The sequence below is a fragment of the Chanodichthys erythropterus genome, chromosome 15 (genome assembly GCF_024489055.1).
Source record: "Chanodichthys erythropterus isolate Z2021 chromosome 15, ASM2448905v1, whole genome shotgun sequence".
NCBI classification, from domain to species: Eukaryota; Metazoa; Chordata; class Actinopteri; order Cypriniformes; family Xenocyprididae; genus Chanodichthys; species Chanodichthys erythropterus.
The window spans coordinates 25035392-25054225 of record NC_090235.1 but is presented as its reverse complement, the minus strand read 5'-3'; the positions used below and the strand labels follow the sequence as shown (position 1 = coordinate 25054225).

At 43.0% G+C, this 18834-nt stretch overlaps 1 protein-coding gene across 1 annotated transcript in view; it reads left to right on the top strand.

The window, feature by feature from the left end:
• The window catches only part of gabbr2 (gamma-aminobutyric acid (GABA) B receptor, 2), a 243340-nt gene that overhangs the window by 154700 nt on the left and 69806 nt on the right, over window positions 1-18834 (top strand). The window contains exons 4-8 of the mRNA XM_067412257.1: window positions 837-938; window positions 10569-10634; window positions 10827-11015; window positions 11302-11544; window positions 18150-18210. Of these exons, the coding sequence (XP_067268358.1) occupies window positions 837-938; window positions 10569-10634; window positions 10827-11015; window positions 11302-11544; window positions 18150-18210 (661 nt within the window). The remainder of the gene's footprint in view (window positions 1-836; window positions 939-10568; window positions 10635-10826; window positions 11016-11301; window positions 11545-18149; window positions 18211-18834) is intronic.

The window sequence follows — 18834 nt, the reverse complement described above, 5'->3', positions numbered from 1 at the left end:
TTTATTTTTAAGAGTGTTGCTGAATAAAAGTATTAATTATGAATGGTAGTGTGTTTTCAAAATGGACTAGTCGGTGGGTTGACTTGTCAAATATTCAATCTCTGAAAAATTAGGCTGGTTAAACGGTCGAGATATTTAAAACACAACAGTTGGTGTGAGATGCTGAAAATAGCCATGATTCGACAGGCAAAAATGTCTGTATTAATATGTATGAGTTTATTTAAGAGAATAAGTTTAAAGATGAAGCTTCTCTAAGAGTTTTACCCTACAGGATGTGATCTTTTAAAGCACAGCGTACTCTGGTTACAGCCCATGTTTGAGTATATTTTTGGGTAATAATGTGTGTTGGGTTGGAATTTTTGCAGCAAGTAGTTTTGAGTGTATGAAAAGATCCCTTCTTCACACCCTTTGTGTTACACAATAGACCAGACCTCAATATAGTACAGTACATGCTTTGATTCTCACACCATAAATCTTTGTGGAGGGCGGAAGGTATTGAGACTTTATATGCAATGGACTGGTCCATTTTTCAAAAGCATCCATGGACAAGGATGGATGAAATCTGTGGGGAGCAGAGCTGGTTGGAGCCATGTTTTATCCAAAGCCCAGTGGGATTCTTGGAGGAAAGATTTCCACGAATGCTCCAGGCTGATTGGGATGCAGGGGGAACGTCAGATCGGCAGGAGATTAGAGTGAATTGAGACATGTATCAGAGGAAGGGTGTGCTGCCTTTGATTGGGTACTATTCTGGGTGGTTCACCATCCACAAACCCCACTTTCATTCAGTTCTCTTTCATTTCTAGTTTTCTCTCTCACTCATTCTCCCTCTCTGACAGGTGCGGAATGATTTGACCAATGAGCTGGAGAAAGCAGACATCCAGATTGCAGACACTGAGAGTTTCTCTAATGATCCCTGTGTGAATGTGAAGAAACTGAAGGTAAGGAAGCTTTCTTAGTCCTACTAAGAAAACATGAATAGCTCAGTCCACAATGTCTCACTCATACATTAATATATGTCTATATATATATATGTTTTAAATGGATTTCTTAGATGTTACTTTCTGTGTTGAATTACTGGAAAGCTTTTATGGAAGTATGCTTGTATGGAAGTCACCAGAGTTCAAATTCAGCTTGGGCCAATTCCCAGTCCTGTTATCAAAAAATAAATAAATAAATAATAATAATAATAATAATAATAATCTTGTTTTGAGCATAAATCTCACTGAATTTTGTGTTACATTTGTGCTAAAAGACGTCTCAGGTTACAGATGTAACCCTGGTTCCCTGAGTAGGGAACGAGACGCTGCGTGGTAACGCATTGGGAACCTTCTGCGTGATGTCGTCACTGAAGCACTCATGTATCTAACCAATTGCGTAGCGAGACGTCAGAGACGGGTGACGTCACGGACCAGGAAACTATAAAGCATACCCGGATGCAGAGCACGCTAGCTTCTGGATAAGTCTGAGACAAATGCTCGCAAGTATGCAGGGGGTACGGCAAGAGACGCAGCGTCTCGTTCCCTACTCAGGGAACCAGGGTTACATCTGTAACCTGAGACGTTCCCTTTCGTGGGAACTGTCGACGCTGCGTGGTAACGCATTGGGAACGCTATCCCAACTGTGCCGTAGCGGCAAATACTTGCCAGGTTATCTTGGCAGAACTGATGACCCCGGAGTGGAGCCGACATCAAGGTTATAAAACCTTACAAACGTGTGCTGACATGACCAGCCAGCCGCGTCACAAATGTCACCGATGGAGACACCTGACATCAAGGCTTTTGATGCCGCCATACCCCGCGTAGAATGGGCACGGACATTCAGAGGAGAAGGCTGTCCGGCCGCATCATATGCAAGTGTGATGGCCTCGACCACCCACTTGCTCATCCTCTGCTTAGATGCAGGGCCCCCTTGTTTAGGGGACCCATAACAGACAAAAAGCTGATCAGTCTTACGCCACAGGGCAGCTCTGTGGACGTAAGTATCCAAGGCCCTCACAGGGCAGAGCAGATTTAGTTTTTCCTGATCCGAAGATTTAAAAGGAGGAGGGCAGAAAGCCTGGAGCACAATGGGACCTGGAACGTGGGTAGGGACCTTAGGGACATAGCCCGGTCTAGGATGCAGGAATGCTTTCACCATTCCTGGAGCAAATTCAAGGTATGAGGGAGCAACTGACAGTGCTTGTAAATCTCCTATCCTTTTCAGAGAAGTGATAGCAAGTAGAAAAATAGTCTTTAGAGTGAGGAACCTCTCAGGAACCTCCTCTATTGGTTCAAAGGGCGCCTCGGCCAACCCTTGTAAAACCACGGCCAGGTCCCAGGCCGGAACCCTTGTGCGCACTGGAGGCCTCAACCTCAGTGTGCCACGGAGGAAGCGAGTGACCAGGGGGTCTCGACCCACCGAAAGGCCACCTACAAGGGGAATATAAAAGGCAGATATAGCCGCAACGTAAACCTATAACGTTTAAGGGGATAGGCCCTCCGAGAACTTTTCTTGGAGAAATGTAAGCACGTGGCTAATAGAGGCGTGGACAGGGTCCACATTAATACGTCTGCACCAGGCAGAGAACAGATTCCACTTGTATAAATAAAGCTTAAAGCGGGGGTGTATTATCCGGCCGCCCGCTTGTGACAGGAGGTCCTGTCTGAGGGGAAGCTCCATTGGGGAGCCGTCTAGTAGGGACACTAGGTCCGAGAACCATATTCTGGTTGGCCAAAAGGGAGCCACCAGTATTAGGCTGACCCCCTCCCGGCGTACTTTCTCCAGAACTCCCGGGAGCAAGGCGATCGGGGGAAATGCATACAGACGCCGCCTCGGCCACGTCTGTACCATGGCCCAGAGGTGCTGGATGGGTGAGGGAGTACCAGAGTGGACACTGGGTTGACTCTCCCGAAGCAAATAGGTCGACTTCCGCTCGACCGAAATTTTTCCATAGGAGATCCACCACTTCTGGGTGAAGTCTCCACTCCCCGGGCCTCGGGCCCTGCCTCGACAGGGCGTCTGCTCCCATATTTTGGCGCCCTGGGATGTAAGCTGCTCTCAGGGAGATCTGGAGATCTGGCCCACAGGAGGATCTGACGGGCCAAGTAATAAAGTTGGCGAGACCGCAAACCCCCCTGATGATTTATATAGGCGACCACAGCAGTGTTGTCCGTGCGGACCAACACATGATGGCCTCTCAGGTTTGGGAGAAAGTGTTTCAATGCCAGAAACACCGCCATCATCTTCAGCCGATTTATGTGCCAGGAGAGCTGATGGACCTCCCATGAGCCCTGAGCTGGATGGCCACTCATGATCGCCCCCCAGCCCGTGAGGGAAGCATCTGTCGTAAGCATTACGCGACGACCAGAAGTCCCCAGCACGGGTCCCTGGGACAGGAACCAGGGATCTTTCCACATGACCAGAGCACGAAGGCATCGTCGTGAGACTTTGATCATGCGAAAAGGATTTCCCCTCGGGGAGAATCCCCTGGTCCTGAGCCACCACTGTAAGGGTCTCATGTGCAGGAGGCCAAAAGGTATCACGTTGGACGCAGCTGCCATCAGACCCAACAGCCTCTGGAACTGTTTTACAGTGAGTGACTGGCCTAACTTCACCCCTTTCATAGCCATAAGAATGGCACTCACCCGAGCGGGAGACAGATGTGCCCGCATCGTGGTGGAGTCCCAAACTACCCCCAGATAAGTGATAGTTTGAACCGGAACTAGCACACTCTTTTTTGCGTTGAGCCTCAGCTCAAGCCTCTCCATGTGACGCAGAACAACATCTCGATGCTGGACTGCCAGTTGCTCTGACCGAGCTGGAATCAACCAATCGTCGATGTAATTCAGCACGCGGATGCCCTGAAGCCTTAGCGGGGCCAGAGCCGCATCCACGCACTTCGTGAATGTGCGGGGTGATAACGATAGGCCAAACGGAAGAACCTTGTACTGGAAAGCTTCGCCCCCGAAAGCAAACCTGAGGAACTTCCTGTGAGAAGGATGGATGGACACATGAAAGTATGCATCTTTCAGGTCTATCGCCACAAACCAGTCCTCGGACCTGATCTGTGGGATAATCTGTTTGAGTGTAAGCATCTTGAACTTGAGCTTCTGGATTGAGCGATTTAACACGCGTAAATCTATGATAGGACGTAGTCCTCCATCCTTCTTTGGAACAATGAAGTAACGGCTGTAGAAGCCTGACAGCTTGCTGGGAGGAGGGACCCTTTCTATAGCTCCTTTTTGCAAGAGTGTCATAACCTCTTGTTCCATCACCAGAGACTGCTCGGGGGTCACCACTGTGGGAAGGACCCCATTGAATATGGGCGGGCGAGACCCGAACTGTATTCTGTAACCCTTTTCTATCATGAGCAGCACCCAATTTGATATATTTGGAAGTAGTTTCCACTCTGCCAAAAAATCTACTAAGGGAACCAGTCTCTCGAGACTGGTCTCTGGTGTTTTTGAGCACTTGGCTCGGTGATCTGACACGGCGCGCCGGCAGACAACCGAATCAAGTGGCCGGCCCTCCTCGAAGGACCGGCGGGGACCGCCGTGCCCTGACGCACACTGGGTGGCAGGGTTGACGGACTGTCCCCCTGAGGGTGCCGAAGGGGAGCGGGGATTAGATGTATTTTTTCCCGGCTTCCTCCGGAGGGGACCACCCTCATTGGGTCCTGACCCACAGATGTCAGGACCGCTTTGAAGCCTTCCTGGCGATGATAACGGCCCGCAGGTCCGTTTTACCCTTGGAAGGCTTCTTGTGAGCGGACCGACCCGGTCCCCAAGCTGTTTGTGGGGGAGCTCGAGTGGCCACGCTCACTTTCTGTTGCGCTCTGTGGTGCGCTGAGGAGTCTAGTCTTTAGTCTCTCGCAATGCACGCAGACAGCTCCCTCGAGAGCTGCCTGGGCATGCTCAACCCCCAGACAAAAAACGCACATATCATGTGTGTCCCCGTCAGGAATGTATCTGGGGCAGGGATGTACACACTTCCTGAAACGTTTTTCCTCCGCCATTATAATTGTCTTATTTATATATATATATATATATATATATGTGTGTGTTTGTGCAACTCTTGTCCTCAGACGAAGAGATATTGTAATGATACGGGACAAACAACACCAAATAAGACAGACAAGATATCATAGAGCGCTTTGTTGAAGACACAGAAGCTAGCGTGCTCTGCATCCGGGTATGCTTTATAGTTTCCTGGTCCGTGACGTCACCCGTCTCTGACGTCTCGCTACGCGATTGGTTAGATACATGAGTGCTTCAGTGACGACATCACGCAGAAGGTTCCCAATGCGTTACCACGCAGCGTCGACAGTTCCCACGAAAGGGAAATAATATTAACAATAACATTTGTCTAATTTTAACGATGTTTTTACTGAAAAAAGTAAAAAATAAGACAAATTATGAAATTTAATTACATAAATGATTTCTACTTATTTTCCCTGTGAAAACAGTGACATTTATGTGTTTATTATATAATGCAAATGAGCTTAAAATTAGTCTGTTTCTCAGTCACAATATGCATTGACAGTTTCCTATTAAAATTTACCTCCTAAAAAAATTTACACCCTTTTACAGAATAATTCAAATGATGTAAGGATGTACATTTTACACACGCACACACACACACACACACACATATGTATATATATATATATATATATATATATATATATATATATATATATATATATATATATATGTGTGTGTGTGTGTGTGTGTGTGTGTGTGTGTGTGTGTGTGTGTGTGTGTGTGTGTGTGTGTGTGTGTGTGTGTGTGTGTGCGTGTCTCTTAAAGACAATTCTTAAATGTTTTCTTAGTCATTATCATAAACAAATACAGTGGCAGGAATGCCATGATAAATTTATTTGGGTCTGTGTATGATCTGAATAGCCATTGTTCCATTGTTGTCTGCTGCTTCTCTTACTTTGCAATTTCCAACTAAAGGTTTGTTCCCACCTTTTTTGCTGAGTCGTTTTTTTTTTCTTTCCACCATGAAACTATTATGACTTCTATTACCTGCCTGACTTAGTACCTCCATTATCGCAATTCCCCAAATGGCAAAGAACTGCTGAAGAACTGTTTCTTCAAATTTTGCACGGTCAGATTTTTCACCAGTTGACAGTGCCTCTTAGAGTCTGTAAATTCAACATTATATATCACATTGAAATGGCTGTGCACCAAGTCTGGGATATATAACAATATTAACAAAACATTGAGACTTTTGAAACACACATCCACTGCAGTTGGGCTACTCTTTGCTATGTAAATGTGGGAAAGTCTTGCAACCATGCTCTTGATAAAAGCAAAGCGAGTGGGGAACGATGTCCTGGGGCATCCTGGTGTATCCTGGCATGTATCCAGCCTGCTTTTTGACTGGGTGGAAGAAGCTTGTGTCTGCCAGGACTCCAGGACAGCTGGAGCCACTTACACAGCTGGAGGGATTCAGGTTAAGTGCCCACGCCGTCGGGAGCGGCAGCAAGCTTTGTAACGGCTGCTGATTGTGAAGCAAGAAGCACCTGACCCAAGCAGTCGGTTCTGAAAAGGGATGCGGGAGTATTTCACACAATAGCTCCAATATCTCAGCATGTTCTTTGGCACCATTGCAGAGGGTGGTTTTGTGGCAAATGAGACAGTCTCTGAGAAACGTCTCAAGGAAACTGTTTGCCACAAGCCACACATTCAATTTTTAAACAGCGTTTGAATGCGGCCCAGCCCCATTGTGAACACCATTTATGTCACTGTTGTTGAGTTTAGAGCAGGCTTGGGATCAGTTTTAATGCATCCGCTGTGATCTTACCTGTAAACGTTACTGTTTTCGGAGCTGTCGCTAGCCCACCCACTGGAGTCATTATTTTCTCTTCTGCTTGAACATGATAGTTTTCATCTTGAGCAGCTCATTAGTTGTGCATGTTAAATGCTCTTCCAGTAGCCTCCTGCTTGAGGATGACATCCTGAGAGGAAAAAGCAAAAAAAATAGATTCAGAGAAGATTTCTCAAAGTCGCTGGTGGGCATTTCAATATCCTGGCAGCTGTGACACATCTTTTGATGGATGGGTCTGCGGCGACCCTCAAACAAGGCTGACTGACTTCCACCTGAAATTTTCATTGGCATTTGCTAGAATCAAGGGCAATATAGTTAAGAGGGTGGAGAGGGATGTTATTAGATCCTGATGTGTTGAATGAGAAAAAGGATACTTAATAACCTCAGAAGAATATGCAGGTTTATATCTCAAAGTATTAGCATAGCCTTTAGCACATGACAGATGTGTTCAGAACATTTTCATGGATTCAGTCTTGGCTTCATGGCCTTAAAGGGTTAGTTAACCCAAAAATGAAAATGTTGTCATTAATTCTCTCCCTCGTGTCGTTCCAAATCCATAAGACCTTCGTTCACTTTCGGAATACAAATTAAGATATTTTTGATGAAATCTGATAGCTTTCTTACCTCCCATAGACTGCAACGGTTTTACCACTTTCAAGGCTCAGACTACTCAGGTAGTAAAGACATCATTAAAATAGTCAACATGACTACAGTGGTTCATCCTTAATGTTATGAAGCGACGAGAATACTTTTTGTGCACAAAAACAAACAAAAATAACAACTTTATTCAACAATTTCTTCTCTTCCCTGTCATTCTCCTATGGCGTTTACGTTGTAGAGACAGTGCAGCTCTTCCGGGTTCCATGTCCGAACGCCAGCTCAGTATTGACTGGCGTTGTACATGTCAGCAGCACGAGGTATGCGTGTGATGCTGACGCAGGAGCTGGCCAAAAATGAGCCAGCGTTCTGACGTAGAACCCAGAGTGTTCTACGTCAGTGTTTACTATGTCAACAGTGTAGGAGAATGATATGGAAGAGAAAAAAATTCTTGAATAAAGTCATTATTTTTGCACACAAAAAGTATTCTTGTCGCTTGTCGCTTCATAACATTAAGGTTGAACCTGGACTATTTTACGAAGTCTTTACTACCTTTCTGGGCCTTGAAAGTGGTAAAAACGTTGCAGTCTATCAGAGGTCAGAAAGCTTTTGGATTTTATCAAAAATATCTTAATTTTGTGTTCCGAAGGTGAACGAAGGTCTTACGGGTTTGAAAAGACATGAGGGTGAGTAAATGGTGACAACACTTTTATTTTAGGCCAAACTAACTGTAACGTAATTCGTAGATATGGGAAGAAGGAGGCGGGAACCGGCAAACGTTGAAACAAACTTTAATTCAAAATAAATAAATACAAAACGAAAGTAACGCTGGCAGACCCTCGCGGACATCTGCCGGCCACACAAACATAATAAAACATAAAATAAAGCCCAGGCCTGGTCCTCTCTCGTCCTTCACTGTCATCGCTCCTCCATTCATGCTCCCGGAGCTCCTCCGTGAGAGACTCAAGGCTGGTGCGCCTCCCAGGTGAAGCTCATTAACACTCGCGCCACCAGCCTCGCGCCGTTCCCTCACGGCTCTCGCCTGCCCTGGTCGCCACATACCCCCATCGCCATTTAATGCTTTTTTTCCGCGACTGCGCTTACTCCCCCCCGGGGGCCTGTCTCGGCGGCCGCAGCACCTGGGGGTAAGGACAGACGAGACGAGAGAAAGGAGACGGAAGCAAGGGGAGCAACAGAACGAGAAAGGGGAGAGAGGAAAAAGGAAAAAAAAAAAATCTGGGTCCGGTTCCCAGACACACTGCCGCTCGGTCCTCAGCCTGCCGAGAGGCTCTTCCTCGCTTTGCCATGCGGTGGCACTGGACGCTCAGTGGACGGCCCGATCCTCGACCGCCTCCTGGTGGCCGGCGATGGCTCCTCCGGTTGAGGGCAGCCGGCAGCGAGTCCCCCATCCCCTGCTCTTCCCCTTAATGGCGGACGGCAGCAGGCTCCGGCCCACGGCGGACGGTGGCGACTCCTCCGCTCCCTCCAGGATGGCAGCCACCCCACCTCGTCCCAGGAGCACGGCATCCGGGTCTCCGTCCCACCTTTCACAAGGCTCCTGTACCACCGCCTCGGGCAGCCTCTCCCGTGCTGCCCGAACTCCGCAGCACCGCGATCCCCCTCAGCAGCGAGGGCTCTTCGACAGCATGTCCCTCCTTCCTCCCGGGTTTCAGCACCAATATAACGTTGTTTGTAGATACGGGAAGAAGAAGGCGGGAACCAGCGAACGTAGAAACAAACTTTAATTCAAAATAAATAAATACAAAACGAAAGTAATGCCGGCAGACTCTCGCGGATGTCTGCTGGCCACACAAACATAATAAAACATAAAATAAAGCCCAGGCCTGGTCCTCTCTCATCCTTCACTGTTGTCACTCCTCCTTTTATGCTCCCGGAGCTCCTCCATGAGAGACTCAAGGCCGGTGCGCCTCCCAGGTGAAGCTCATTAACACTCGCGCCACCGGCCTCGCACCGTTCCCTCATGGCTCTCGCCCGCCCTGGTCGCCACACTAACCCTTTAAAGGTCCTTTGCATAAAGATCCTGTTCTAGTGATGGATTGATCTTCGTGATGCAGAACTGGATGATGTGCAAACACAATTCTGAAGTGGACTGAATTATTTACAGACTCAATCATGCAGCATGAATTCTGGTTACAGTTGTAGATATCTCTCTCCTTCTGGATATGAAGCAATTCATACTGCTGATACTATTGTGCTTTAATACATTTGCTCTTTATGTCTCACCTAGCTAAGCTAGGTCATGAAAAGCCTGCTTTCTTTTATTTTTGAAACATTTGGGCATTTTATTAATAGAGACAATGAAAGAACAGACAAAAATGATACAGAGATGGATTACAGTACTGGGAATTGGCCCAAGCCGGATTTGAAATTTGGTGATTTCCATACAAGTGGGTGGACTTTTTAGCCAGTGTCTCACATTTCCTTGAAAGCAAAATGTATTATTTATTCTCCAAATGGATTTGCAATCTGTTTGTTTGAGAGGCCCAAGTGGGAGTGACCTAACATTTCAACCAATAGCATGAGTGGGGCTGGGCTATCTGTTTTTCAGAACAATGACAGATGGGAAGAGTGTTTGAAATTAGTTGTTTTATGCAGTATTTTTTGGTGTAGTATTGTCAAAAGTATTGACTTCAATACCAAGTCGCTACTGAAATTTAAAAAAGTTATGCTTTGAGGACCGTTGAGCGGATTCATAAATGAAGTGTTTGAAAGCGTTTTGAAAGCGGGTGTATCTGTGTAAACGCTTGGTGAAGAGCGTCATTGATGTCTATTTACGAAATGTTTTTGATCTTTGTAGCTATGAACACAGTGGCCAATCAGAGTTGTTTACGAATCTGCTCAATAGTGCTCAAAGCGTCACATTTTTAAAATTTCAGTATCGACTTGGTATCGAAGTCTATACTTTTGACAACACTAGTTTGGTGCTTCTAGCTGTGCAGAAATTAAACATCTTACCAGGAATTTGTTTTTTTTTTGTGGATTTAATTTCATGTAATTGTTTTGGAATAATACCTGGGTTAAGGATTTTTTAATTGTTACATACTGTACATTTTACAATTGTATCTGTTATAATTAAATCTTTTTATTATTTAGCCATGAACTGCTCACTTAACATGTTCTCTGCCCCCTCTCTGTAGGATAATGATGTTCGGATCATCATCGGTCAGTTTGATGAGAATCTGGCTGCTAAGGTCTTCTGCTGTGTAAGTTAGCCAAACTTAGTCACCATAGCATGCACTGCCAACTTCAGACTTACTGCATAAGGCCAGTTGAATTGATCTGAAACGTTTAAATGCGTCACCAACAAAGTCACTGCACAGTACAATTTGCTTATCATTTATTTTCGTATAAAATGAGATAACTGTTGAGTCCCTGATCTTGTGTGTGTGCTCCAGGCTTATAATCTGAACATGTATGGCAGTAAGTACCAGTGGATCATCCCAGGATGGTATCAGGGGAACTGGTGGGAGCAGGCAAACTCCACAAACTGCACCACTAAGAAGCTGCTGACAGCCATGGAGGGCTATATCAGCGTGGACTTCGAGCCCCTCAGTGCCAAACAGATTAAAGGAATATCAGGAAGAGTGAGTGTCTGCAATGTGGTGGGATCTCACGAGTTATGAATGACATTTCTGATTTCTTACAGACAAAAAAATTCTACCATGTGCAATAGGGAAAACTGATGCATTGAAATGTCAGTTTCAATACTCTATATTCCAACATGGACACAAATATTAGATTTCTAAGAACCTGCTACATATGTTTCAAACTAGATTTTTAAAGGATTTCTCCTTTTTTGTCATCTTGAGCATTCTTATTTGTGAATCACCCAAGTTTTGAAGCAGTGCTGCTTTACCTGTCTGTCTTCAGACGCCGCAAGAGTACGAGAGGGAGTACAACCGGGAGCGAGAGCAGAAAGGAGTGGAGGCCAGCAAGTTCCACGGCTTTGCCTACGATGGCATCTGGGTGATTGCGAAGACCCTCACACGTGTCATGGAGCTCCTCAGACACAAGGAGAGGCACGACATGTACCATAACTTCACGGTGGATGACCGAGAGGTGGGCAAGATGGTCCTGGACGTGATGAACGAAACCAACTTCTTTGGAGTGACGGTAAGTTTGTGTTAACAGATGATCTGGGGCTTTGCTTGGGTCCAAGCACAGTGATTCATAGGGGGTCTTTACAATTCTGTAACATGTTCCACTAAAAAAGCTACTGTGACAAGCAAGATCTAGGCATGTCATTTTATATTGAGCCATCATTTCCTTAAGCTAAAGTATTGTAAAGGCCATTTTGTGATCACCAAGTCATAAGAGAGGTAGGCCTGCTTTTATTTCTTTAAACTGCCTGTGAGAGGCTGAGGGGAGGGCAAACATTTAAGAATGCAACTTGGGATTAGAGGCTTGTAATGCAAAACATGCGATGCCGCTGACAGAATGAGAGCCAGATAAGAAGTAGGGAGATATTTGGTATGCAGGGAGTGTCCTGTCTGCAGACATCACTGAATGTGTGTTTGTTTATGAGAACACACTGCTGCAGGCTGCCAAAAGAGAGAATCACAGTGTGCAAAAAGAAGGCAAGTCAGCAAATCTAAAGGCACATGCTGAAGATGATCTCTCTTAAAAAAAATGGAAGGGAAGGAGTTTTGATATTGCAGTAAATGCTTTTGGTTTGGGATATGAATAGGGGTTAATGGGCATTTTGGGTTTTAGTACGGTATGTCCTCCAGCCCTCCATCTTCAGCTTTATCCAGCAGTTATCTCTCATGTGTAGCAGAGTATGTTTTATGTTTGCCCAGGCTGCTAACAAACAATGCATGTGCCGCGAGACCTCAAACACAGAAGCTTAATGGAGAGGAAGGGAAAACAAACAACACACATAAAAAAAGAAAATACTGCTGGAAGACCAGTGGAGATTTGAGCAGAAAGGCAAACAAGAGTATTTGGTCTTTCTACCTCCCTGTAGATAGTGATGCACAAAATATCAGTACCATAATGTTTATTGGAACACAGGGCTTGACATTAACTTTTTTGCTCACCAGCCACTGCGGCTATTTTCCAAAGTTTTTAGCCACTCAGCATTTTCCCCGGCTATACCTTGACATCGATACCATGGGGAAAAACTGCCATATAGATATTTTTAATATTATCTCATAATTTGGCAGCAGGTATATTAGGGTGCTGTCACTTTAAGACCTGATCCATTATACTGTTACACATACGTTTTCTTTGTCAACTGTTTATGTTCACTTAAAGGATTAGTTCACTTTCAAATTAAAATTTCCTGATAGTTTACTCACCCCCTTGTCATCTGAGATGTTCATGTCTTTCTTTCTTCAGTCTAAAAGAAATTAAGGTTTTTGATGAAAACATTCCAGGATTTCTCTCCATATAGTGGACTTCAGTGGAGCCCAAACGGTTGAAGGTCAAAATTACAGTTTCAGTGCAGCTTCAAAGGGCTTTACATGATCCCAGACGAGAAATAAGGGTCTTATCTAGAGAAACCATTGCTAAAAAAAATAAATAAATAATATATGTTTTAACCATAAATGCTCATCTTGAACTAGCTCTCTTCTTCTTCTTCTCTATTAGAATTCCGCCAGTGTAGACACTGCTAACTGTATTACTGCCCTCCACAGGTCAAAGTTTGAACTAATTGTTATATACTTGCACTAGCATATTGTATGACAATTTAGTTCAAACTTTGACCTGTGGAGGGCAGTAATACACTTAGCAGTGTCTACACTGGCGGAAGCTAGATATTTTACTTTAGAACTTGTTAAATATGGATATTTTTCTTACACAAATGCATCACTTTGCTTCAGAAGGTCTTTATTAACCACCCTGAGCTGTGTGGAGTATGTTTATGATGGATGGATGCACTGTCTTTTATCTTCAAACTCAAAGCTGCCTTTATAAAGCTTTGATGCATCAGGATATTTATTAATATAACTCTGATTGTGTTCATCAGAAAGAAGTCAAATACACCTAGGATGGCTTGAGGGTGAGTAAAGCTTGGGGTAATTTTCATTTTAAAGTGAACTAATCCTTTATTAATTAGCAACCTTTTGATATAGGGCTTCGCTATGTTTAGGTGATGTATTAGTGGCTAATCAGATGGATATGTACTATTCGTGATATCAGATTCTAATTTAAAATGGGAAAATAATTTCTTCCAATCAAAGCTGAATGATTGCAGAGAATCTTCTGGAACACAGTCACTATAAAACTAGATTGCAATCTGACTACAACAGATTTAGTGGTCCCAAAAGGATCAGGTTTGTCTCGTACCGATGGCTGGGTCTTTGTCCAACAGAACGGGCTGTTCTAGCTTCTCCATCAGACTTTGAGTCCTCTGAGGAGAGCTATCGATTGAGTGCCAGCATGCCTCAGGAAGTAAAACATTATCTTAGAGAAGTCTCTGTGGATCATTTTGAGTGACGAGTAATGGTGTGCTGCTTTCATTTGGTTAAGAGAGGGTTAGCACAACTTCTCTGATGGTACATTCTAGAAGCAAACATACCATTCAAATGTTTGAGAATATATATATATATATATAGATATATATATATATATATATATATATATATATATATATATATATTATTTAGCAAGGACTTAAACTGATCAAAAGTGACAGTAAATACATTGATATTATTACAGAAGATTTCTGTATTTCATTCATTTAATTTTTATAATATCAGAAAAGCTGAAAATAGATTGTTGCAATGCAGATGTGAGCTGTGGCAGCAAAGTCCTTGTTTACAAAATCCCAAAGCATGGAGTCATTGCATCGTGAGGTTGATATCTCTTTGTATATGTGTGTGCAAGATATTTTAGGGCCAAACTAGCTGAAGTCTACTATTATAAGTGGCTGTTCGACAGTGACATCATCATTTGCTTCATCACCTTCATCACCTCCACCCACAACCCCCTTTTGCAGGCCTGAGGGTGCCTTTCACACCTGTGCGATCTCCATAAGGCCCCCTGCTCCTGGCCTGTCCACACCTCTGCACAGACACACACACAGAGTGATAAAGGTGCCATCAAAATGTTTGACCCATCAGCCCACACCTGCAGCGCAACACAATCTATTTTCTATGGAAGCTTGTTTCCGCCATGGAATAAAACAATTTAAAAGATAATTGCGACTTTTTATCTCGCAATTCTGACTAATTTTCTCACAATTGCGAGTTTACTCAGAATTGCAAGATATAAAATCTGGACTCACAAAAACTCGCAAACTTTTTTCTCGCAAACTTTTTTTCTCAGTTTATATCCCAATTCTGACTTTATAACGCAATTGCGAGTTTATATCATGCAGTTTTGACTTTATAACTCTCAATTGCGAGTTTATATCATGCAATTTTGACTTTATATCTCTCAATTGCTAGTTTATATCACAATTCTGACTCTATAATTTGCAATTTTGAGTTTATATTACGCAGTTCTGAGAAAAAAAGTCAGAATTGAGAGATGTAAACTCGCAATTGCAGTAAAAAATATCAGTATTGTGAGATAAAAAGTCACAATTACCTTTTTTATCTTTTATTCAGTGGCGGAAACAAGCTTCCATAATTTTCAGCTCTTGTAATGTTATGAAACCAGTCTAAACAAAGAAACTGAGAAAAAGTGTGAAAACTGAGAAAAGTTTTCATTGATTTAGAAAAAGCTTTTCACTTGAGTCTTAAAGGGATAGTTTAAAAAAACATTTTCTCGACACCATTTTCTCACCCTTATGCCACCATCCGAATGACTTTCTTTCCTCCATTTTATAAAATGAATAATGAAAACGTTTCTCCTTGTTGTATTGTCTCCACAATGTCACAAAAATGACATCCTGTTTAGCATATAAATCAAAAATTAGGTCTTGAAAACTATGAAATAAATTACCAAAGGTCTTGTTATAGAGTCAGTAAATTTCATTTGACAAGGAGTACTGCATTTCACATTATATATTGTTTACACACATAACTCTGAATTGCAGCTTTAATGTGTTTTGTGAAGGCGAGCATTTATCCAGCGCGCCCACGTCAGAGCAGCTAAACAAAGAATCGTATCGCACTGGGACTGGAGCCTGCTCTACACTTCAAAGACAACCAGTTTTAGAGATATGATCACTTCTGAGTTGCCTCCCATGGTTTTAATGGCCTTCTAATTATTGCCATGGTAATGCAGTATGCCTCTCACCTGTTATTTTATTGGGCCGAGTGATCCCAAATCCTTTTAAATGTCTCATTAGGCAGTTCCGGGGGCAGACAGACAGCAAACTGCATTTACACATTTCCTTTTTAGGATATAATGAGCAAATTAGATAATATTTTGATCCAGTGATGGAGCTATTTATGTAAAAATGCTATATACTCATCTGTGTTTTGATCAGATATCCATGATTAATGTGCAAGGTCTGATGAGGCCTCGCATCATATTTGAATTCATGATTTTGCCAGAAACTTCTGTTAATGATTGTGTTTTGTAACTGGGTGAAGAGATTTATAATTTATATATACTTAATATTAATTGGTTTCTTCCCCTTTAGAAGATGCATTTAATCCAAAGTTTCTTACAAGGCTTATTGCTTATTGCTGTGATAATCTCTCAAGGGCACAAGAAGGGTAATGCAAAATCTCAGTAGCCTTTTTATATTTTCTGGACCACTGTTATTTGCGACTGATAGAAGTTTTTTTGTTTTGTTTGATAACCAATATCCAGAAGTGTTTTATATTTACAAACCCGATTCCAAAAAAGTTGTGACACTGTACAAATTGTGAATAAAAAAGGAATGCAATAATTTACAAATCTCATAAACTTATATTTTATTCACAATAGAATATAGATAACATATCAAATGTTGAAAGTGAGACATTTTGAAATGTCAGGCCAAATATTGGCTCATTTTGGATTTCATGGGAGCTAGACATTCCAAAAAAGTTGGGACAGGTAGCAATAAGAGGCCGGAAAAGTTAAATGTGCATACAAGGAACAGCTGGAGGACCAATTTGCAACTTATTAGGTCAATTGGCAACATGGTTGGGTATAAAAAGAGCCTCTCAGAGTGGCAGTGTCTCTCAGACGTCAAGATGGGCAGAGGATCACCAATTCCCCCAATGCTGTGGTGAAAAATTGTGGAGCAATATCAGAAAGGAGTTTCTCAGAGAAAAATTGCAAAGAGTTTGAAGTTATCATCATCTACAGTGCATAATATCATCCAAAGATTCAGAGAATCTGGAACAATCTCTGTGCGTAAGGGTCAAGGCCGGAAAACCATACTGGATGCCCGTGATCTTCGGGCCCTTAGACGGCACTGCATCACATACAGGAATGCTACTGTAATAGAAATCACAACATGGGCTCAGGAATACTTCCAGAAAATATTGTCGGTGAACACAATCATCCGTGCCATTCGCCGTTGCCGGCTAAAACTCTATAGGTCAAAAAAGAAGCCATATCTAAACATGATCCAGAAGCGCAGGCGTTTTCTCTGGGTCAAGGCTCATTTAATATGGACTGTGGCAAAGTGGAAAACTGTTCTGTGGTCAGACGAATCAAAATTTGAAGTTCTTTTTGGAAAACTGGAATGCCATGTCATCCAGACTAAAGGAGGACAAGGACAACCCAAGTTGTTATCAGCGCTCAGTTCAGAAGCCTGCATCTCTGATGGTATGGGGTTGCATGAGTGCGTGTGGCATGGGCAGCTTACACATCTGGAAGGGCACCATCAATGCTGAAAGGTATATCCAAGTTTTAGAACAACATATGCTTCCGTCCAGACGTCGTCTCTTTCAGGGAAAACCTTGCATTCTCCAACATGACAATGCCAGACCACATACTGCATCAATTACAACATCATGGCTGCATAGAAGGATCCGGGTACTGAAATGGCCAGCCTGCAGTCCAGATCTTTCATACATAGAAAACATTTGTTGCATCATAAAGAGGAAGATGCCACAAAGAAGACCTAAGACAGTTGAGCAACTAGAAGCCTGTATTAGACAAGAATGGGAAACATTCCTATTCCTAAACAGTGGTAAACATGGCCTTGTCCCAACTTTTTTAAGATGTGTTGATGCCATGAAATTATTTTTCCCTTAAAATTATAAATTTTCTCAGTTTTAACATTTGATATGTAATCTATGTTGTATTCTGAATAAAATATTGAAAGTTTTTTTATTCACAATTTGTACAGTGTCCCAACTTTTTTGGAATCGGGTTTGTATTTTATTTTTTTATTTTTTATTTTTTTATTTTATTTTTTATTTTTTATTTTATCTTATTTATTTTTTTTAAGTGTGGACCTTTTTCTGTATTTTTTTATTTGTGAACCAGTACAGCATCCAAGTTCTCCTCAGCTGGCACAACCTGACAACCATCTCAGACCTCCATGTGCTTCTTTAATTTAACAAATCAATTTTGCTGCTATTAATTATGTTTGCCTCAAGAATGCGATCAATTCACAGATCTTTAAAGTAATAAATGAGCCAAAAAAAACAAGCACTGTGCCAGACTTCAAGCTATACACTCCCAATTTGTTGGTGTGCCAAGAGTGAAGGATATGGCAACAAGATGGAAAATCGATCCTTGTAAGATATATCTGTCCAACTTGGATTATGTGCCTGATATTAATCATCTCAACTGTGCAATCAGGACTTCTGCAAACTGTCCATTTACACGTGATAAGCAGCTCTTGTGAAGGTTGTTCGCTGTGTGTTTTCTTGCAGGGTCAGGTGATGTTCAGGAACGGGGAACGCATGGGAACCATAAAATTCACCCAGTTTCAAGGTAAGTCCATTAGATGGTCATTTTTCATGGTTAACAAGCCTTTTTATAGGAAATGCTGGATCAAATTCAGGTCCTTCAGCCAATGTTGATCATTTTTCGCCTTAAATGAACATCTCAATCCATGCCAGTGTCGTTTCGTAAAATACGTGTGACACATTTATCAGTGTGACGTTGAGTCAGCGCTTGTGCCATACATCACGTAAATAGTCGACATGCACAGCGGCAGCTTTGGTGACATCCTGTAGTTTAATGGGGGTCAGAGAATTCCCCTGCTCGGCCCTCTGATGTGATTAATCCAGTGTGTGTGTGTGTGTGTTTCCTGAGGGCAGGAGAGATTAACTCTGGTTGGTGGGATTTAATCTTGGAGCAGGGATTCCCCCCTCGCACCCCACGGCAGCCGCAGGCCAGCGTTCCCCACCCTCTTCAGTCTTATCTGCTTCGGCACAGAGGCATCCCTCCCATAGTGTGTTACATCACCTCTTCAGACTGTATTTGTGAGCAGGCCGCAGGATCGGAGGGTTGTTTGGCTGAGGGGTGATTGAACTGTCTGTCAATATGAAGGCGAATGGCGGTCAGGGATAAATAATGAAAAAAAGAAAGAAACTGTTATCAGCAGAGCCCTAG